This window comes from Homarus americanus, unplaced genomic scaffold, assembly GCF_018991925.1.
Source record: "Homarus americanus isolate GMGI-L3 unplaced genomic scaffold, GMGI_Hamer_2.0 scaffold18547, whole genome shotgun sequence".
Taxonomy (NCBI): Eukaryota; Metazoa; Arthropoda; class Malacostraca; order Decapoda; family Nephropidae; genus Homarus; species Homarus americanus.
This window is the reverse complement of record NW_024725521.1, coordinates 1,480,198-1,500,909: the sequence shown is the minus strand read 5'-3', so window position 1 is coordinate 1,500,909 and position 20,712 is coordinate 1,480,198. Positions and strand designations below refer to the sequence as shown.

Sequence of the window (20,712 nt, the reverse complement as noted above, 5' to 3'; positions counted from 1 at the left end):
AAGGCATTTTCTCGTCATTTTTCGCTCGATTTAGTGAACTAGTTCACTAAATCAAGATTAATTCCGTTCATACACTCACACCTACGGAGACACCTCAGACACATGATATAGTAAACCTACTTCAGACTACGGTGAATGTTCTAGATGTATAAAAATTATATAAAGCAATTACCGGAAAAATCTGAGAAAATGGCGAGAAAATCACTCCAAACATTTCTGCTCCGGGCCTGGGGACAAAGGTTCCCTGCGCTATGAAAGATTGCACCATGTTTAGCTGCATCCTCATATGGTTGGTGTGTGGGTGGGAAGAGTGAGGTGACATGCCAAGACACTTACACACATTAACAGCACTACTAAACCATTGTCTTATAACATTAGACTCGATAATTTCCTTTTTAAAATTAATTGATACATGATGGCTTGATATAGCTACTTTTGCATTTAGACAACTGATCAGTGAATAAACCTGGGTATATGGAGACACATTATACAGTACACTAGTGATGTCACGAAACTTCACAACTGCAAACATAACACAAATTATCACACCCAGTACTCATATGTAAGAAGTTAATTACTAAAATTTTTGTGTCTTGTGCAAAAAATTATAGGATGTTTATACTCAAATTAATTGACATCTTGCAAGAATTCCAGCAATGCAAGTTATATTCTGCCAAGTCAAATCCGTGACATTTTAGAAGCACAAAACTTAAACTCCCTGTCTTATGATCCTGGGTCCTTGACCCCTTCACTGATAACTACGCACCTGGCTCCTGGCTGTCAACACCTCACCTTCCCCTACCCCCTCCTCCCAGCCAGCAGGGGAGGCAGATGGCAGCGGGTGATAATGATTAATGGGATGACGGTGATTTTAGGCTTAAAGTTCCTGTCTCATAAAATGTCACAGACTTGAATTATCAGAATATAATTGGCATTGCTGGAATCTTTGCAAGATGCCGATTAATTTGAGTATAAACATCTCATAGTTTGCACAAGAAATAAAATTTTGAGTCATTTACTTTTACATTACTTTTATCCTCTTTACCACTGATCAACTTGTTAACCGCTTGAACGATTGGTCACGTCTCTGTTATGCACTGTTGGCAAGTACTGGGCGTGCACTGACCAGGCATGGGACAATTAATTAACTAAATCATTAACTTCTACAAGTTAATGATTAAGTTAAATTAACTTTGCTTAACTAGTTAACTTTTGAAATAACAGTTTAACTTAATCAAAATTTGGGAAATTAATTTATTAACTTCGATTAATTATCAATTAACTCCTTATAAAAATAATATATAACACACCAGCCCTTGCGCCCAGTGGGTATCCAATATATTAAGCATTATAAAGTGTAATAAATATGTGATGAAAAAGTTTGAGTTTATACTTTGTGATTATTATTTATTTGATATGCAGAATTCTAATCTTATATAATTTTTCAAGTAAAAAAGTCTAACTTGGTTTTTCATACTGAAATAATAAAATTATTTACCTGTGAAAAACTTGAGTAAAAAGTAGAAAAGTCAAGAATTTATAATTATTTTATCTCAAGATTTATTCATACCAAGGAAGTACCGGTAGTGTGCCAGACTGCCTCACTATTCAGGTATTCAAAGACTCTTCTGGAAAACATTTACAGAATATTAAGTTATTTTATCCACATGAAAATTCCCCTTAGCAAATTTGACAGACTGGTTAACTTAACTTAATCGAAAAAAAAATCTGAACTTAATTACTGTAGTTAATGTTTAAAAAATAAGGTTAACTTAACTGGAAAAAAAAGAGAAAATTATCTTGACTTAACTAGTTAAATTTGAAACTTAATTGCCCCATGCCTGGCACACTGACTCCTGAATGTAACAGAACCTGCTCCAGTACTTGTTAAATCTCGCCTTGAAATAGCTCACACTCGGTGCTGTCACAACACAACCTGGCAGATTGCTCCAAGAGTTCACAACTCTCACTCCGAAAAGTTCGCCCTCACAGTTTTCTGGACTTGTGGCTTTTCCAACCTTGAGCTGTGACTCCTTGTGGGGCGAGCATTTGCCAGTTCCAGGTAAGGGCACTTGACTGAGTAGTGCCCTTTGAGATGTTTAAACCCCTCAATTAGGTCCCCCCCTGTCCGTCTGCAGTATAAGCTAGGCAATTTCAGATGTAGCTTAGTACAAAGTGAGTACAGTAATATGTTGCTCAAAATTATGGCTTTTTCACAGGGAAAAATCTGTATAACTAACCCCAGTGGTCAGGATATTATGGCATTGAATGTTACAGTGTGTTTCAAATAAATTCTTTGATTAGTTCTGTACATAAAGCAACTGGTGGTGGAGGGATGGACACCCTTAGTGGGAGAAACTGACCGCTCACCCCCCACCCCTGCCTGTCATTCTTTCTGTAACTCAACAAAATATTGTTTATTTGTTATTTATTAAATAGTAAAGATATGTTGCTGTAATAATTTGAGCTTATTAATACCAATACCCTTCATATACAGTAAAACACACACAAAAAAAAAACAGGGTGGGGTGGGGATCACCCTCATGCCACCAACTAACCGTGTCCTCGGCAAATTGTGTATTTACTACAAGAAAAGGGGGGAGGAGGGTTATCAATATTACCTGAAACAGTGGTCCAACATCCACGTCAAACCCAATGTCAGCAAAACCAGTGGCGATCACTTTAGCACCACGATCATGACCATCCTGGCCCATCTTAGCCACCAGGATCCTTGGGCGACGACCTTCAGCTTCAATGAAGTCATCAATCTGTCAAGAACATAAATGTCACAGGTAAGTGTGTGTCAACAATCATACTTTCCAGACACCTACAGTACACTAACTCAGGATATCATTTTACTTAAAGTATATCCTTTCTCAATGATTTATTGCCCCTATTCCTCACTCTGTCCTACTACCTGCCTATCCATCTCCTTCACTCTTATTTGAACATAACATGAAAATGCTTTTACACAACAGATCAACAGCCAAACTGTTGGGTCTTGAAAAAACATGGCAGGCTTTTCTGTGGGTTAATGATGCTAGAGAACATGTGTGTGTAATGTCAGTCATGCCTCAACTTCCCGTGACAGCTCCAGTTGTGAGTGGCGATGCCTGACCCAGCCATCCAAGATGTCATACAGCTTGACCTGCACAAACAAAAAAGATAACTCCTTCTCAAGGGTTCAACACCTTTTTTTTTTTGTGGAATCATAATTCTACTTTCATCCCAGCCCATCTGTAAAATACTAAGGATATATTCTTTATGACTGAGCCTGCAAAGACTAGATCTAATTTTCACACACTAAATCTTCTCTTAAATAATGCATTTATTCTATCAACCATTTTCAAGCACACATCAGTGTAAGCTACAGAACTTTATTAAAAAAACCCTCTCTTATAATACAGTATACGAAGAGTTGGTCTCTCTCAGTTTAAAACATCGCCCAAGCATAGAAGATGTTTTAAATATATCAACTTTGTTTAAATAACTTACAACATATAAATGATTGACCAAAGAGTGAAATTTCATTTCATGGTCAAAGGGACAAAACGAGTGAATTGCAATACTGTATGCATTTTTATATACAACTAGTAAGTGCTGCCCAGCAGAGCCTGCTGTTTCCTAACAAATATGCAATGATTAGCTGCAGGACATATTATCCATGTCGACTATTGTCGAAACTTTATCTAATTTATTTTTTCATAGTAAACAATGATACTTGGTTTAGGTATAATAATAAGTGATCATCGGGATTACAATTATTATATTAGAGGTGCTCCTCTACTTAAGAACGTTCAACTTACAAACTTTAGAGATACAAACATCATCACTGAGGGGTGGTTACCTGCCAGAACAGGTGTTTAATGTGGATGTGACTGGATTATTTTGAAGAAAATTCCAGATAGAACAAACATTACCTAAGAGGAGAAGAGTGAGCCAGGTTTTAAGGCTGTATTAAAGGGTATAGCTGTACTAAATATCCATAATCTTTACATTTTTTATAATATGTTTGGTATCTACAAGAGTAAAGTTGGACTTACAAACAAGCCTCAGGAACGTAGCTCGTTCGTAAGTAGAGGAGCACCTGTACTTTGTATTTATACTTTCCTGTGAGTTTGAACCAATTATCCAATATCCCATTGAAATAATAGATTCAGTTAACAAAATTTTTGATAAACAAACGACTCTGTGGAACCAATTGTGTTTGTTAATCGAGGGACCGCTGTATATTCAATACAATAATTTTATTTACAAAATATTTTACCTTGGCTGTCACTGCATCAAGTTCATGTTGATCACCGTACTCTGTCTTATAAGCGCCAGACACCAACCTGTCTGAAGCAACATGACGACCAAATACCTGAAAAAAAAACATTCCTCAGGAAGTACCATAAGAAGTACTGTACCTTTTTATGTCCTAAAGTGAATACACTGTCTCCTGTTTTTTTTTTATGTAAAACCATAATAATGATTTATAAAGGTATCCCTCAATATATGAACATTTTAGATACAAAAATTCACTTTTACAAATTTCCTAAATTGGCTTTTTTTTTTTTTTTTGTCTAATGAAAGCTTCCTCCACTTATATGAATTTGGGTCCCAGCAAATATTCAAACTGCAAGCCCCTAGGAGTCAGCTGGGGTGGCCACATCCCCCTAGCACACTTTCTACCAGGCTGAGAATATTTTTCATCTCTTAATTTCGGGTAAACATAACTTAGTTCACTTTTTATAATAAAGAGAATAAGCATTTCTCCGCGTGCCAGTGAGATTTCGCAGTATGAGCTGGGATGAGTTATGTTATGGTTATTTTTCAACTCATAGTTTCAAATAAACTTAATTATTCTTCACTTTTTTTATACCCAGTTACATGTACACAATTCTACACACATCATGTTAAAAAAAAGTAAAGGAAATAACTATCATAAGGTTGAAACATAAAGGGAATAAACATTTATTTATATGTGAGAGCGGCAGAGGGAGTGTAGTGGATCGGCTGATGGCTATGGCGACGTTTGAAGGCATCCACATCTGCAAATAGCAGATGTGTTAAACTTTAATTTAGATTTTACTTAATAGTTTTAGCTGCATATTTTCAACAAGATAGTATTTTATTAATGTTTTTAATGTGTTGGATAGTACAGTATACAGTGATATCCCCGTTAGCCAGAACAATTGGTGCAAAGCATTTCCGGGGATGAAAGATTTCCGGCTAACCGGACGACTTTCTTAAACCCGGAAAAATCCCCCATCCCCGGAAATATTTCTGGTTATTGAAAAAAACTTTGTGCCCAGACAAACACTAGCCCACATCCTCAAAATGTTTCTGTGTGCTGGGGAGTCTTCCAAAAGTCTAAAATAAAAATCTATATAAAATGGTCGTGAATGAAGCTGTGTGTTACAGCAAGGACTGGTATTTTTCACTCCCTTGGAGCTGTGGGGGATTAGTGGATCTCATGTAACTGACCTGACCTGATATAATGTCAATTTGAGGTAGGGTAGGGTATTTTGGTGGTCTCCTATTACTGACCTGATACAATGTCAGGTCACCCACTGTTGGGTGGGGGATTAGTAGGTCTCAGGACCTGAAGATGTCTTGAATAAACATGAAAGCTAAAATACAGTATATTTTATACTTACACTTATCACATTATATCCCTTCAACATTATGTTACATAAGATTTTAAAATGTGGAGTGAGAAAGCAGAAAGGTGTGGGTGAGAAGAGAGATGGAGTGGAAAGGAGTGGTAACATACACCAGTGTTGCCAAGCGCTAAGCTCCTCAACAGTTGATCTTTTATTTCACCACCACGTAGTTAACTGTGTTACCAGATATTTTATCTCAAACATGAACCGTAGGTGTATACTTATTCTTGTGGCCAACTGTACAATTATCTTCTGCGCCTGGAGGAAAAGATGAATAATTTGTACTTGGCCTGGGTGTGCTCCTCAGAATGCAAAATTTACACTACTATTACCTAGCAAAATATTAATTTTGTCACAACTTTTCTTCTATAATTATTTTTTTGCTAAAAATGTATGCTTTATAATGGAATAACGTTCATATTGCAATCACATAAAATAACAAAGGTATAAAGTGATGTATAGTATAAACATTTTCATTGAGCATAAACAAAACTTCTGTGTTCTACTCGCACTTACTTAGAGAAATAATTATTTTATCATGATTACTCATATAGAACTGTTTTTAGATAAGTTATTTACAATGCCAATGCAACAAATCCACCCTTTTTATCTCAAAGAGCAAGCTTGTTATGACTCATTACATACAATTATCTCTGTATGTGGTGCAGTCAAATGTGGTGAGGTGAGCAACAGTGTATCACACCTCCCCAAACCCAACAGTGTTAATCTGGTCCTTGTAAATATGCTATAGATATTAATTTGCAAATACATACACATTTAAATACAGTGTATTCATCATATGCCTGAGGGTTTTGAGATCCTGTAGGTGGCAAATTTAGGGTCTCAGCACAAAAAGGTCAGAAACCACTGCTCTTACTCCTCTTCTTTTGTAATAAATCCTCTCTAATATGCAAATCACAAATTAAGACAAAAAAGTTTACCCAGAGCTTTCACACAACATACATTTTCCATGGCTGTTGAGATTTCACCGAGGGATGCACGTGCACGAGCGGCCTCCACCGCAGCAGCCAACAAGTTACCATCACCTAGTGCAGCCTTCTCTAGGGCTGCTAAAGCTGCCCCTGTTGCTGAAGCGTCCCGAGAAGCCTTTACCTACAAAAAGATAATGGTGTACAGTAGCAGCACTTACATGTGTAATACACCATAAGGTTTCAACTTCTGAAGTGGTACAAAATACTTCCAGCTCAAGAGAATTAAAGAAATATCGTTTCGGTCACCCACCTATTTGGAAGTTGTTCAAAACACATAAAAAACCCACCAGAAAACATAATTTCAACCTAACCTAATCTTAAAATCCTAAAATTGCTGGATGACCGAAACAATAATAATACTCTACCCTTACTTCTTATTGTCTTGTAATGCAAAGTTCTGATTCACACATCCCCTTCCTTCTCTGAGCCCACACTGTTATTTCTCCAGTGTGCTCTTTATTGTTATAGAGAGAGTACAGTACAGTAGAGTACTGTACTGCACTCTCTCTACTGATTCTATCAAACACCTTCCCCGATATATCCACCACATAATATACCGTACAGTACAGTATTCCGTGTTAGTTCTTTCATTTAATTTGATCACCTACATACCACTTTCTATATAATATACAGTATATCTATATCTTATAATATAAAAGTATTAACCATCCAAGAGTTTTAATAATAATTGCTAAAAACAAACCTGTTTTAGTTTGTCAATCTGGGTAGTGCGAACTTCATTATTGTCAATCATGAGGACGTCAATTTTGTCCTCCTTCTCCAATTTGTACTTGTTCACTCCAACAATAACCTCTGGGAAAATAATTCTCAATATAAGACACACATAGTAACTGAAGAATCCAAAAATATCAGCATGGTGGCCCAATAAATCATAAACATAAAATTTATACAAAGTAATAAGGAATTTTCTTTGTCTTACTATCAATCTCTTACAATTAAAGTTATAAAATTCCATTATTGAGTCTCTGACATGACATGATAGGGTGAAAGGAAAACTTTCTTCACAATATCAGAAGTGTCAGAGATCAATTATCACAAAGACTAATTTGGTCGTAAGGGAGAGTAGAATCTGTTACAGTAGAACGTCGATTTAAAGCGATTAAATTTAAGATTATTGATTTAAAGTGACACCCACAATTAAGGTAATTCGTACTTTTCTGTGAGTTGGAAACAATTACCCAATATCCCATTGAAATAATAGATTCAGTTAACGAAATTTTCGGTTAACAAACGACTCTGTGGAACCAATTATGTTCGTTAATTAAGAGACCGCTGTACATCTATTTTTTTTGGTAGATGCTCTATGAACTAATATTATTCCTGAAAGAGTGAGTTATAACAAGTCAGTGTTGACACAGCTTATGTCTAATTCTTTGTTAATCTTTTAACAAAGTAGTGTACGGTATACAAAACTTACCTTTCGCACTGTCAATCATTGCCTGCTTCTTAGCAGCACACTCTTCAATTTTTAACTTTGCCCAACCTGAAAAATATTCCACAGTAAATTGAATGTTATTGGTTCATCAAACATTTGCAGCTTTTATTTTATCTAAACAAAAACAAATACAAGGATGTCTGTAAAAGATAATCTTGTACTCTGTACTATACTTACAATAGCATTACAGGAGATATAAGAGAGTAATTGAAGGATAATGCCAAAGATGACCGAGTCTGTTACAGAAGTTAAAGCTGGCGTGATAGCAAGTGAAGAAAAAATCTATATTTATTTACTCTTGACTCTGGGTCCCCTTCCACTATGGCAGGAAAAGCCATACAAGCATGAAACAATACTATCCACCTTAAGTACAATTAAACCTTAGGACCCGGGTAATGTTCCAGAACGTCCGCCTATTCCCATTTATTTATTTTTTTTTAAGTTTTTTTTTTCTCGATTTATCCCAGCGGGAGGGTACTGCCAGCAGCACCCTAACCCGGGGCTTAAGGGTTAAGCCCCTACCATCAGCCTTAGATGCTCAAGTTTTAATCGCATACAGTACAAGTAATCAGTCACTATTATCTCACCTGAAGCCACAGCTTGGGCCATGCCACCCATACTTTCCACCTCATCAATAATTGCCTTTCCTGCTTCATACACTTCATTAGTCAGAGCCTCCATGGCATATGACCCAGCCCAAGGATCAATTACCTAAAAATATTATATATCAGCTATGAGAAAATTAACAATGATTAATGTCACTTTTTTTTTTTTTTTTTACAAAATATTAGTCACAATTTAGACTGTTCTAAATTAAACAAATGAATAGTTCATACAACAAAGTTATACAAATATACTATGAAACAATCACTTTAAGTATGCACAGAACTGATCTTCAGTATCTGACCTTTGGGATTCCGGTTTCTTCTTGGAGAATAATTTGGGTGTTGCGAGCAATACGAGCAGAGAAGGGGGTGGGTAAACCAAGGGCCTCATCAAAGGAGTTTGTATGAAGTGACTGTGTACCACCGAACACTGCAGCCATTGCTTCTATTGTTGTACGGATGACATTGTTATATGGGTCCTGCAATACAATTAATTAATTAATTAATTGATTGATTGATTGACTGTGGTAATTACAGCCTTGGTGACAACAGCTTAGGTCGTATGTCAGTGAATTAAAAGTAAGGCTTAAAAGACTAAAATAAAATAATCCAAGTTAAAAACACAATAAAAAACAAAGAAATTTCATATACAACAATTACTAACTCAAGTTAATACGGTATGTACTGTATATTTTATCCATAAAATATACATAATAAGTTATAAAAGTGGCCTACAAGTGTAAAGTTTCTATGATGCCAAAATATGTCAGTCACCTTTTACACCACTGAGTGCTAATTCCATTGTTATGTAACCACAGAATTTGTGGAAAAGTCAATTCAATTTATACTGTAGTAGTGTGCCTTATGAATACAGAAAATACAGTACAGTAAGATCTCATATTTCGCGTGACTTCATTTTGCGTTTTTGAATTCCACGAGCACTGCCTAATGTAACCAAGTCTTATATTTGGCGTAAAATATCGTGAATTTCGCGAGATCCAGCCAGCTGAATGCGAGTTCCACCCAGCTGAACACGAGATCCAGCAAGCTGAATGCTGGCCACCGTCTTGAATGACGTCACAGTCCTCATATCAGTTACAGTCATTTCTGCTGCAATGTTTGTTTTGTCAATTCGAATTGGTTGCAACGCGATTGATGAATAGGGGAACGCTGTTTGTAAAACGCGAACTTTTGCATACGAATGTTGGCTATAGCGCGATTCCATCCTCAATGTTTTGATTCCATCCTCAACGTTTTAAATGCGGCGCGGGGTTATGCAATGTTTACAGTTCACGTTCGCCATCACATGTTCAATTGATTCGTGTCTTTTGTTTGTGAAGTGAAGTGCCCTACTGCATGCCACATACCTCATCTCTCTTAGTCTTCTTTGGTGTGTTACCGCCCTTATCACCACCTTTAGAAGGATGTTTTGGAGCCGTGATGGGATTTTACGAGCACAAAACACACGGGTCGCAGCGAGATGTATACTGTATACAGTATGGCAAGGGACACGAGTGAAACGGGAAGCTACGCAGTTTCTTGCAGAAACTCATTCTCACGCACAATCAACCGCATATGAAATCAGTAACACCTGTGCAATAAAAATACATGTAATGAAAATCTGCAAATAGGCAAAATCGTAAATAAAAAATCCATGAAAAATGAGGGTGCACTGTACCAGTAAAATGTATAGAGACAACCCCCTGTACATTAATAGATGATGTACCTACAGTGGCAGACAGTACAGCACAGTATACAGGATCTGCTATACAACAGTACACTGAAGATGACATACCTGTTCTGTAAGAGACCATCCTGAAGTCTGACTGTGAGTTCTCAACATTGTAGATTTTTCATTCTTTGGAGAAAAGTTGCTTTCAATTAGATGTGCCCACAGGCGACGAGCAGCTCTCATCTTGGCAACTTCCTGTAAAATAATACAATTATAAGCAAAGGAAGTCACTCGGCATTTTACAAAGCACTGATTACTAAAGAAAGTGTAATAAATAAACAATGAATGACAGTAAATATTACAACCAGAATAACAAGAGTTAGGGACCACCAGGGCTCACATTACTATTTAAGACACAGATTTGTGTGTTAAATATACAGTGCCACTAGGTCTAAATGTCAGAACATACACACTGAAAATTGTAAAAACAATAACTAAAAATGGTATGACACTAAATAGGACTAAATGATTTTATTCTATAAAAAAAAATACAGGTCATATACACTACAGATGAGTTAAAAGTGAGAAAATTACAGGTCTGACTTAAAGTGAAGCAGTCACTAACTGCCGTGGTCCAGGCTATTGCAGTCCCTTACATTAACTACCAATCCGCTGCAATTTGTTTAAATCGGGTGCAGCGGCTTTCAACCATGTTAAAGCATCATTACCCATTGTTGTCCAGATAAATGATAATTAGGTGGTGCCTCATTATTCTGTGGCTCATTTTGTCAAGACACATTATTGGGTGCCTCCACTCTACTTTATACCTGAGTAAAATAACGTTAATTTAATAATAATAAAAAATTGAGAAGGTTATCAACAATTTTCTATGACAAAGAACTAATATAAATCACAATAGTTTTCTATGACAAGTTTCTTTCCCGGAAGCCTCCAAATGCCGCCAAGTGTGACAAATCGTTGCCACAAACAGCTGTCCCCATGCCTCCACCAAGAAATCAACAGCCTTCTTCACGTTAAACAGCTTCCAGAACTGTTTGACCCGCACTTCATGGTCCGCCCAATCTTGTTCGTGTTCCTCGTCCTCGCTCTCACTATCGGTGCCACTCTCTAGGTTCTGCAGTTCATCCTTGGTGTTGGTGAAGTCGTTCAGGAGTGGAATAAGTGTTAAAGAAGTTCGTTATTGTGAGAAGAGAATTTGTGAGGTCAGCCTGTAGCACTGTGCATTGTAGGAGTTATTGGGGGATCCTAAGAGTGAGGATCACCCAACCAGAAAACCTCTTTATCCGCCACCTCTCTAAATTTTTTAAAGAAATAATTACTTATCAACACAACTTTTGACATAAATACCTGTTCTAACTCCCCAGGAGCAAATTATATATGACACATCACTCACCATATAAAAATTCATTCCAACGCCCCAGAAGAAGGAGAGACGTGGAGCAAACTGGTCAATAGCAAGACCAGCAGACAAGCCGGTGCGGCAATATTCTAAGCCATCAGCCAAAGTGAAGGCCATCTCCAGCACAGCATTTGCACCAGCCTCCTGCATGTGGTATCCACTGATGCTGATGCTGTTGAACTTAGGCATGTGCTGAAATGATTTTTGTAAGTAAATACAGGCTTTAAAAAATCCACAAAATAATAACACCTGTTTATTAACCCCTACGCCCCGGGATAGAGTGGCGCTAGCCGTACCCCCGTCGCAGGGGTAAAACAAGAAAAATCAACTTTTCCAAAAATAATTTTTGACCTTTATAAATAATAAAACAATAAAAAAGACGTAAGAAAAACTGTGTACAGCAATATCTCCGTTAGCCGGAATCCCTCAAACCCGGAAATCTCCAATAGCCGGAATTGAAATTTGCTCAGAAAATCATTCCCAAAGCCGGAATTTTCCAAAAATTTCCGGCTTTAGGAACAAATTTTCGAGGTTGAAAATCGAGAGAATTTTCTGAAAATGTCTTGAATAAAGACAAAAGTTAACGTATTGTCGGGGGGGGGGGACCTGACCTGACTCAATGTCAGGTGGAGGTAGGGGATTAGTGGTCTCATATTACTGACCTTCTGATAGAATGTCAGGTCACCCTTTCATGGGTGGGGATTAGTGTGTCTCATGACCTGAAGATGTCTTGAAGAAACACAAAACCTAAGTATTTTTAGGGAGATTGTGATAAGTATAAGTATAAATGAGCAAAGTTGTATCCCTTCAACATTACATTACATAACATTTTAAAATATGGAGTGAGAAAGCAGGAAGGTGTGGGTGATTAGAGAGATGGATGCTTGTTGTCTTAATTCCGGTGTGTGTGTGTGAATGTGTTAGCTTGCCCTTGCACATTGTAGGATTTGAAGAAGTTGATGAAGAGTTTGTTCAGGAGTCAGGTGGTGAGGTGACATGCCAAGACTCTTACACAGCACATACAATAACAGCACTACTAAACCATTGTCTTGTAACATTTTACATTATAATTTCTATTTTAAAATTAATTGATACATAAGGGCTCGACTGGGCGACATTTGCACTTAGACAACTGATCAATGAAAAACCGGGGCATATTTCATATTTTTCAGGCTGGGGTCTGCCCCAATTAATCCAATTTATCATGGTTCTATTCTTTTCTTTATTAATTTATTTATTATTATTATTATTATTATTATTATGCATTCTTCACATTTACTGGTACAGTATATTTTATCATTATTATGTACGAAGAATAGTTTCATCCACATGCAAACCATCATCTGGGCGATGTGACGCGTTCAACTGCTTAGCGTGGCAATCACCGGGAAGGGCAGAACTTTCCACACATCCCGTGGGTCAGATGTGTTATGCCATTCCAAGATTGTGTCATCATATCTCGGAATGTTGCGAGTTACTGCACATCACCTCTTCATAGCAGTGACATTATAATTTAAAACCATTCAGGTAGCGAACACTGTAAAATTTACGTTTAGCCCTCGCATAGTGGTAAATGGTGCTAATTTTTTTGCATCATAAAACTGATCAAGCACATATTGATACATTGTATAGCGGCCATTGCCTGTATAGCACAGATTAACAGATATGAATACAATTATAGCACAGGATAACAGAAATACAAATCTTATTACACCTTTCTCTCACAGACCTTTGCTGTATAGCTGAAGATATCTCCAATAATCCGCATTGATGGTGATGGTGGGAAGATGTATGTGTTGCGTACCATGAACTCCTTCAAAATGTCATTCTGAATTGTCCCAGAGAGTTGTTCTTGTTTAACATTCTGTAAGAAAAATTAAGACAAAATAAATACAGTACAAGGTATTGTTTAAGTTATTGACATTATACTCGTCCACTTTTGAGCACTTGTCACACATTAAAGAAAAATAATAAAACATTTACGTACCTCAATAAATTCTACGTAAAATTTGTTCCTTAATGAGTACAGGTACAAAATATTTTGGGTAAAAAAATTATCTTATAGGGATTTCTGAAAATACCACCGCTTATTTGTGTTGTGAAAGCTTCCCTCGTTTATACAAATTTGAGTCCCGGTAAAAATTCAAATCGCGCGGCCCCGGGAGTCAGCTGAGGCAGCCACATCCCCCGAGCACTCTCCCCACAAGGCTGAAGTAGAAGTTGTGTTATGGTTACTTTTTCAACTTGTAATTTTGGGTTTACAGTACTGTATAAACTTAACTTTCTTCATAATTTTTTTATTCAGTTTACAAGCACACACAATCCTACATTCAGATTGTGCACGCACACACACACAAAAAATAAATAAATAATAAATAAATAAATAATAAAAAAAAATTACTGTGTGTGTGTGTGTGTGTGTGTGCTCACAATCTGAATGTTGGATTGTGTGCTTGTAAACTGAATAAAAAATTATGAAGAAAGGTTTATACAGTACTGTAAACCCAAAATTACAAGTTGAAAACTAACCTCGTTAACTAACACAATTGCTCCACAGAGTCGCTCATTAACCGGATACCATTGTTTCAATGGGATATTGGGCAATAGGGTCCAGCTCAGAAAAGTACATACAAAGTAAAGCCAAAAATGCATAAAAGTCAGAAACACTCCTAAAATTTAAATTGTCAATATATATATATATATATATATATATATATATATATATATATATATATATATATATATATATATATATATATATATATATATATATATATATATATATATATATATATATATATATATATATATATATATATAAACTCTTACTCTTAAATCACAACTGTAATGTGATACAGGTGATTAATTTTATCTCTTGTGCAAAAATATATGACGTTTATATTCAAATTATTCACTGTCCTGCAAGGATTCCAGTAATGCAAATTATATTCTAACTTTAGTCTGTGATATTATATAATATAAAAACTTAAAGCTTACTATAAAATCACCAAACCTTTGCTGGGAGGGAGGGAGGGACGAGGGAGGAGGGTAACATGACATGTTTGACAGTTGGCTCAAGGTCTAGGGAAGTATTTATTTGCTTATTTATGTCCTTTAGATTGAGTTTTTGTTTTTTGCTTATAAAATTTCATAGAAGTGACCAGAAAGAATATAATTTACATTGCTGGAATTCTTACAAGATAGTGATTAATTTGAATGTAAACATGCAATAGTTTGCACTAGACTAAAATTTTAGTATTCATTTTGCACAAATATTAAAGAGCACAATTTTCTTGATATTTACTCCACTGGAAACGAATGTAAGCATAGAACAGATTACTGAATTACTGAATTGGCAGACTAGCCCATCAGCTGATGCTCACAACAAAACGTCATGTTCGTAGGGATTTCATTAATCAAATTTTTATTCGTTAACCGAATTGAAGATTCTTATGGGAGGTAATTCGTCAACCGAAATTTCATTAACCGAACCATTCGTTAACCAAGGGACCACTGTATACCATATTACTCATTAATGAGTAATCCATCATGCCACAAGTTGACTTTTGTTTCATGAACTATACACGTATATGTAGTGATCTCTTGGTGAGGGGGGGTAGGGTGCAGTCGGTATCTCCTACAATACCATAAAGACTGGACTGATTCCCATCAGCTTACAGTTGCCATTTAGGGATTTTTCCAAAAAAATTATCCAACAGTATCTGGGATGAAATGAGTGGGTATTAGAGCTTATTGTATCAATCTTTGTGTACAGGTAACTCGCATTTTACGCGCGTTTGATTTAAGCGTTTTTGGAATAACGTGAATGGAGAGCGTTTTCCCAGAATTTTTTCAGCAGAAAATAAATTCTGGCTATTAGAAGTGAAATTAGTTCATGAACAGCAAAGAACCCAACTACTGTAGTTTAGAACCTAACTATTATAAAGTTATTGTTAAACTAAATAAAATACATTATACAGTTGGTAAATTACCTTACAGAAGGGTAGAGAGCTGTCAGGGCTCACCACAGGGGGTGATTTGGATTTTTAATTAGACCATCTTTCAGATATGTGAAGATCATTTTCGGATCATGAAAAAATGTGTAACCAAATTTTCAGATTCAGCACATTCAGAAAACAAAGAATTACCTGTAGTTGCATTTAAAAAGAACTTAGTTTGAGGTATACAGTGAAAGGTATAAGTTAAATAATATTAATATATCTCTTTACCTGTTCTTCTGCAGCAACAATAAACATAGCCATTGTTGGGATAACAGCTCCATTCATTGTCATGGACACAGACATCTTGTCAAGAGGAATGCCACTGAAAAGGGTTTTCATATCCTCAACAGTATCAATAGCAACTCCTGCCATGCCAACATCTCCATGAACTCGAGGGTTGTCGGAGTCATACCTGTTAAAGAATTATACAAGAAGATGAAACAGACAATATGAGGCACCAAGTTAAAATTCTTACCTTACCTTAATATTTGTTCTTACATTCCTCTATATTTGTAGCATCTATACATTTTTTCTTTATATATCCAGTGCATTTACAGTACGTATACTGTACAGTACAGTACAGTACTACAAGAATTGGCCATGTCTGTAAAGTCAAGCCTGCTCACAAAACAAGCATAGATCTTAACCCAAAACTTGCCAGAGCCATATAATCTTTGCAGTACACTTGAGTATTAGAAATACAAAATTGGAAATTATAAGTTTTCAAAGTAGACTACGGGTATTTTCAATTTCAAAACTCCCACCAAATCTCATCAGCTGACCTCAGCTTGGTCAGTCAGTTGATGGCACAGTCCTTACATGTTTCCTAGGCATTGGTTAAGAGTTGTGGATTCTAACCAGGTGTGCTGTCTTTAAAATGTCTGAAAACAGAAGCAAGAGTTACGGTACTGAGAGCAGTCAAGTATACCTGTAATATGCAAGAAGAAAACATACAGTGGTTAGTGTTAAATAAAAGTGGAAATTGTACAAAAAAATTCAAGTAAACCCCATGACCAAGATCTTTGCTTTTTCTGTTTTCATTATGTTCTTATCACTCACAGTCTGTGACACTTTAGCACTTGTAGGAGCACTCACTGCAACAGAGTCATGAATCACTTGTTCTATCTTCATAATGTACCGCACCATGGATTCATTCACAACTAGCCAACTGCAGCGGTGCTCATGACTTCCTTTAACTTATTTAATAATTCAACTTTCTTTGTCAGGGTCACCACTGATTTTTGCCTTCTATGTTTCACTGCACTAGCATCACTAGCACTAGGCAGTTTTTTAGGGCCACTTGAGCTCAACACGAGAGATGCTGTGAACAATGGTTGAGCACAAACAAGACACAAGGGAGAGGAGACGCTGTCAGCATGTGGTGGTGGCTCGCAGTGCTCCTGCACAGGCTCGGAGTTAGCCACCATCTACTTACCATGAATAGTCAAAACTGCAAGTGGTAAACCCGCAAATAACAAGGGTTTACTGTACTATATATATGGGTTCCTGGAGTATTTACATCAAGCTTCTGAAATTATCTATTTGCATTTTGGATTCTTGATATTCAAGTGTACCGTATTTGTATTTAACTTACCCTCGATGAGTCGCTAAATCGAAGGCAACAGAGAGTCCTTGTTGTCCGGCTTTGATGTTATCAAGATAGAACTTATTGCTCTCCTCTACAGTACTGAAGCCAGCATACTGTCGAATGGTCCAGGGACGATTGGCATACATAGTTGGGTAAGGTCCACGGGTGTAGGGAAACTTCCCTGGTATTTCTGGTGTTTGACTGAAAAAATGACAATGGACTTAGTAAAAACTAAACATACAATATTCATATTACACATACTGTACACCTAATGCATTACGCTTTACTTTTATAGCAACATGCAAGTGGTTAGCCATTTATCACAGCAAAACATGAGATAACAATAAGAATGATTGTGATGTCCATTTTGTATGTTTTTCAGTAAACCTATTAGTCTTTCATTGAGAATAACATAGTAATAATAACAAGTACCTGAGCTAAATCTGATAAAACAATGAAAAATAAATTTGATCTTTCAGAATATAATCCCGATGTCAATTTTATTTATAAATACATTGACCTGTGGATTATTTTCAAGACCACCCACGTTAAGATCAAAGTTCTGTACAGGCATAGAAGTGAGCACCTCTAGTTATGTTGGTTTTATTACAAGTGGTTAGAAATGGGATTACACAACAGAAACAGTGAGTAGTACAGTATGTCCACAAACTTTTTAACATCATCAGGAGTGTAGAGAGGCTTAATTGTGATGCCCTCTGGAGTGTGCCACATCAATTGCTTTGCAGGGTCAATCCCCTTGAGCTGTTTCTTAGCCAGCTTAGTCCATTCTGCATTCAGGCCAGCCTCAGTGTGGCAGAATGCTGACAGGCATGCTGGCCCTGCTGCTACTCGACCATTCTGTAAATGATACCTACAGTAGAATCACACAGGGGCATAGTCATAGGGGAGGGGGGGGCAGGGCCGTTTCCTCGGGGCCCGGACTAGGCCCTTTTATATATTATAAATAAGCCAAAAACCCAAAATTATGTAAATATAATATATATGGAAAAGCTGTCATATCTGTAAAATTCTGTAAACCTAAATAAACTCATAATAATCTGTAAAACGCTGTAATAAATCTTTGAATTTGGGAATGATTCACTTGTAAGAGTTGGCAACCCTGCCTTGGTGAGCACCATGAACCTATATATTGTGGGGTTTTTTTTAATCTCTGAATCTAAAACTTTATCATTTAAGAGTTGTGATCAGCAATACACATTCAAAAATTTTTCATTTTATTTTTGTTTCAATAGAAGAAGAAATTGTAAGGACACTGTTGATGTTTTTTATTAATTTACCTTCACTCTGCTCCTCATATAACGTCGCCTTGCTTAACGTTGTTTCTGTACTACGTCGCTACTCTTTAGATACCAATAATTCGTTTAACGTCCCGACGACTCAATTTAATGTCGTTTTTGCGTCGTCACGGACTACTTTTTATGGCGCATCACCCTCTCTCATCTGGCAGTGGAACGCATCTCTCGGCTCAGCGCGCTACCTCTCACTAGCGGAACGTCACAGCATCCCCAAGCGATTTCAAACCAGTCTCTGTTATGCTTCCACATCATTCATGTGTGCTTAAGTGTTTTTGCTCTAGACACTTTACTCTAACCATTTGAAATAGCTTCCAAACACCCATCAAGTGCTACTGATGATGGTGTTGTGAAGAAGCAGCATAAGACCACTAGTCTTGCTACGAAAATGGAGGTTTTAAACCGGGAGGAGGAGCCACCCACCGAGTCTCCGTGACTCGCCACTCTCCTCCTCCTCTCCCACCCTCCTCCTCCGCACCACTACCCACCACACACTCGCTCTACCACCTCTACCCACCAATAAGTTCAATACAAAATTATTTTGTTTATTTATATACTGTATATACTATTTTCTATAAAAAATGCCATTGAATTTCTGTTTATGTAATGTATTTCATGGGGCAAAGGGAGGCTCAGGAACATAACTCCAGTATGTTATCAATTACTTATGGGGAAAATTGATCTGCTTAACGCTGTTTCATATAACATTGCGTTTTAAGGAACGTAACCCCGACATTAAGCGAGGACTTACTGTACCAAAAAAATTATTAAAAATTACAGGTAATTTTAGTTTCAGTCATCCCTGTTTTTCCAACGGTTTTTGATGGGTTTTGAATGATTTTTATCTTACCTACCCTACCCTACCATAACCAACCTAACCTAACCTAGCCATAGAACCCAGAAACTAAATCTAACCTAACCGAAATTCATAAGATTTCCAGGATGACCAAAACTAAAATTTACCATCAATAAAAACCCTATTTAACATGCCAGGAGGTCTGGGGGGCAGCCACACAGCTAGGAAATTAGGTAAAGTTAAGTAGGTTTCTTTGGTTAGGTTGGTGCAATCTTCTAACAATGCTTCAGCTGCTTGCATTTATCACCTAAGGTTAGGTTAAGTTTAATTTAGAAATAATTACTTTTTTAGACATTTGCCCAAACTAAGATAGTGTTCGTTGCAAAACACGAGAGAAATTGCACTACTTTTAAATTAACTGTTCATGAAAAATTGACAATAGATGTCTCCATCTATTACTGCAGACACTTCACAGTACAACATATAAGAGCAGACACTTCACAGTACAACATATAAGAGCAGACACTTTACAGTACAACATATAAGAGCAGACACTTCACAGTACAACATATAAGAGCAGACACTTCACAGTACAACATATAAGAGCAGACACTTCACAGTACATTTATATAAGCGATAAAAGTAAGAATTATGATGTGATATTATAAACAAAGTATAATACGAAGAAATATTTACTGCATGAATACCAAAAGGTACTTATCCAAGAATGACATGACTTACTCGTAGAAGACACTGTTTAGCAAATATTAAGGCCATCTTCCTTCGTCAGCAGAGTCTGTGGTGACCAAACCCTGAGTCTGAGGTAAGGCAGCAGACCTACAGGTGCTGAGATGAGGTGAGGCAAGCAGACCTACAGGTGGTGAGAGTCTCCTAAGCCACAACCGTAGAAACAATAGTGACGTAATAAGATAATATTATGATGTAATTATGTACAGTCTTGTGGTTGATTAATTTTAGTTTTTAGTTTTTTTAGTTTTATCCTCTTCACTGATCAGCTCGTAAGCCGTTTGGGAGGTCGGTCACTTATACTTTACTTCCACTTTATCCTATTATCTTCGCCAGTGGTCGGCTCGTATAATTTCACTCTTTCTTTGCCAGTTTTGTATAGTATCTTCATAGTAACATAGATGATATATGAATAAAAACGAGTTAAGTAGAGAAATACAATTTAAAAAATACAAAGGTAAGAAAGGACGTTAT

The 20,712-nt window shown here is 36.7% G+C and overlaps 1 protein-coding gene across 1 annotated transcript in view; it reads right to left on the bottom strand.

The window, feature by feature from the left end:
• The window catches only part of LOC121865219 (methylmalonyl-CoA mutase, mitochondrial-like), a 45,917-nt gene extending 25,505 nt beyond the window's left edge, over positions 1-20,412 (bottom strand). Inside the window, exons 1-14 of the mRNA XM_042364570.1 lie at positions 20,233-20,412; positions 18,053-18,240; positions 17,389-17,583; positions 16,023-16,206; positions 13,523-13,657; positions 11,788-11,985; positions 10,497-10,628; positions 9,004-9,180; positions 8,684-8,807; positions 8,079-8,144; positions 7,344-7,453; positions 6,612-6,761; positions 4,268-4,363; positions 2,622-2,768 (exon numbers count right to left, since the gene is read on the bottom strand). Coding sequence (XP_042220504.1) covers positions 2,622-2,768; positions 4,268-4,363; positions 6,612-6,761; positions 7,344-7,453; positions 8,079-8,144; positions 8,684-8,807; positions 9,004-9,180; positions 10,497-10,628; positions 11,788-11,985; positions 13,523-13,657; positions 16,023-16,206; positions 17,389-17,583; positions 18,053-18,240; positions 20,233-20,268 — 1,938 coding nt within the window. The 5' untranslated portion in view covers positions 20,269-20,412. The remainder of the gene's footprint in view (positions 1-2,621; positions 2,769-4,267; positions 4,364-6,611; positions 6,762-7,343; positions 7,454-8,078; positions 8,145-8,683; positions 8,808-9,003; positions 9,181-10,496; positions 10,629-11,787; positions 11,986-13,522; positions 13,658-16,022; positions 16,207-17,388; positions 17,584-18,052; positions 18,241-20,232) is intronic.
• Positions 20,413-20,712: the final 300 nt, after the last annotated feature.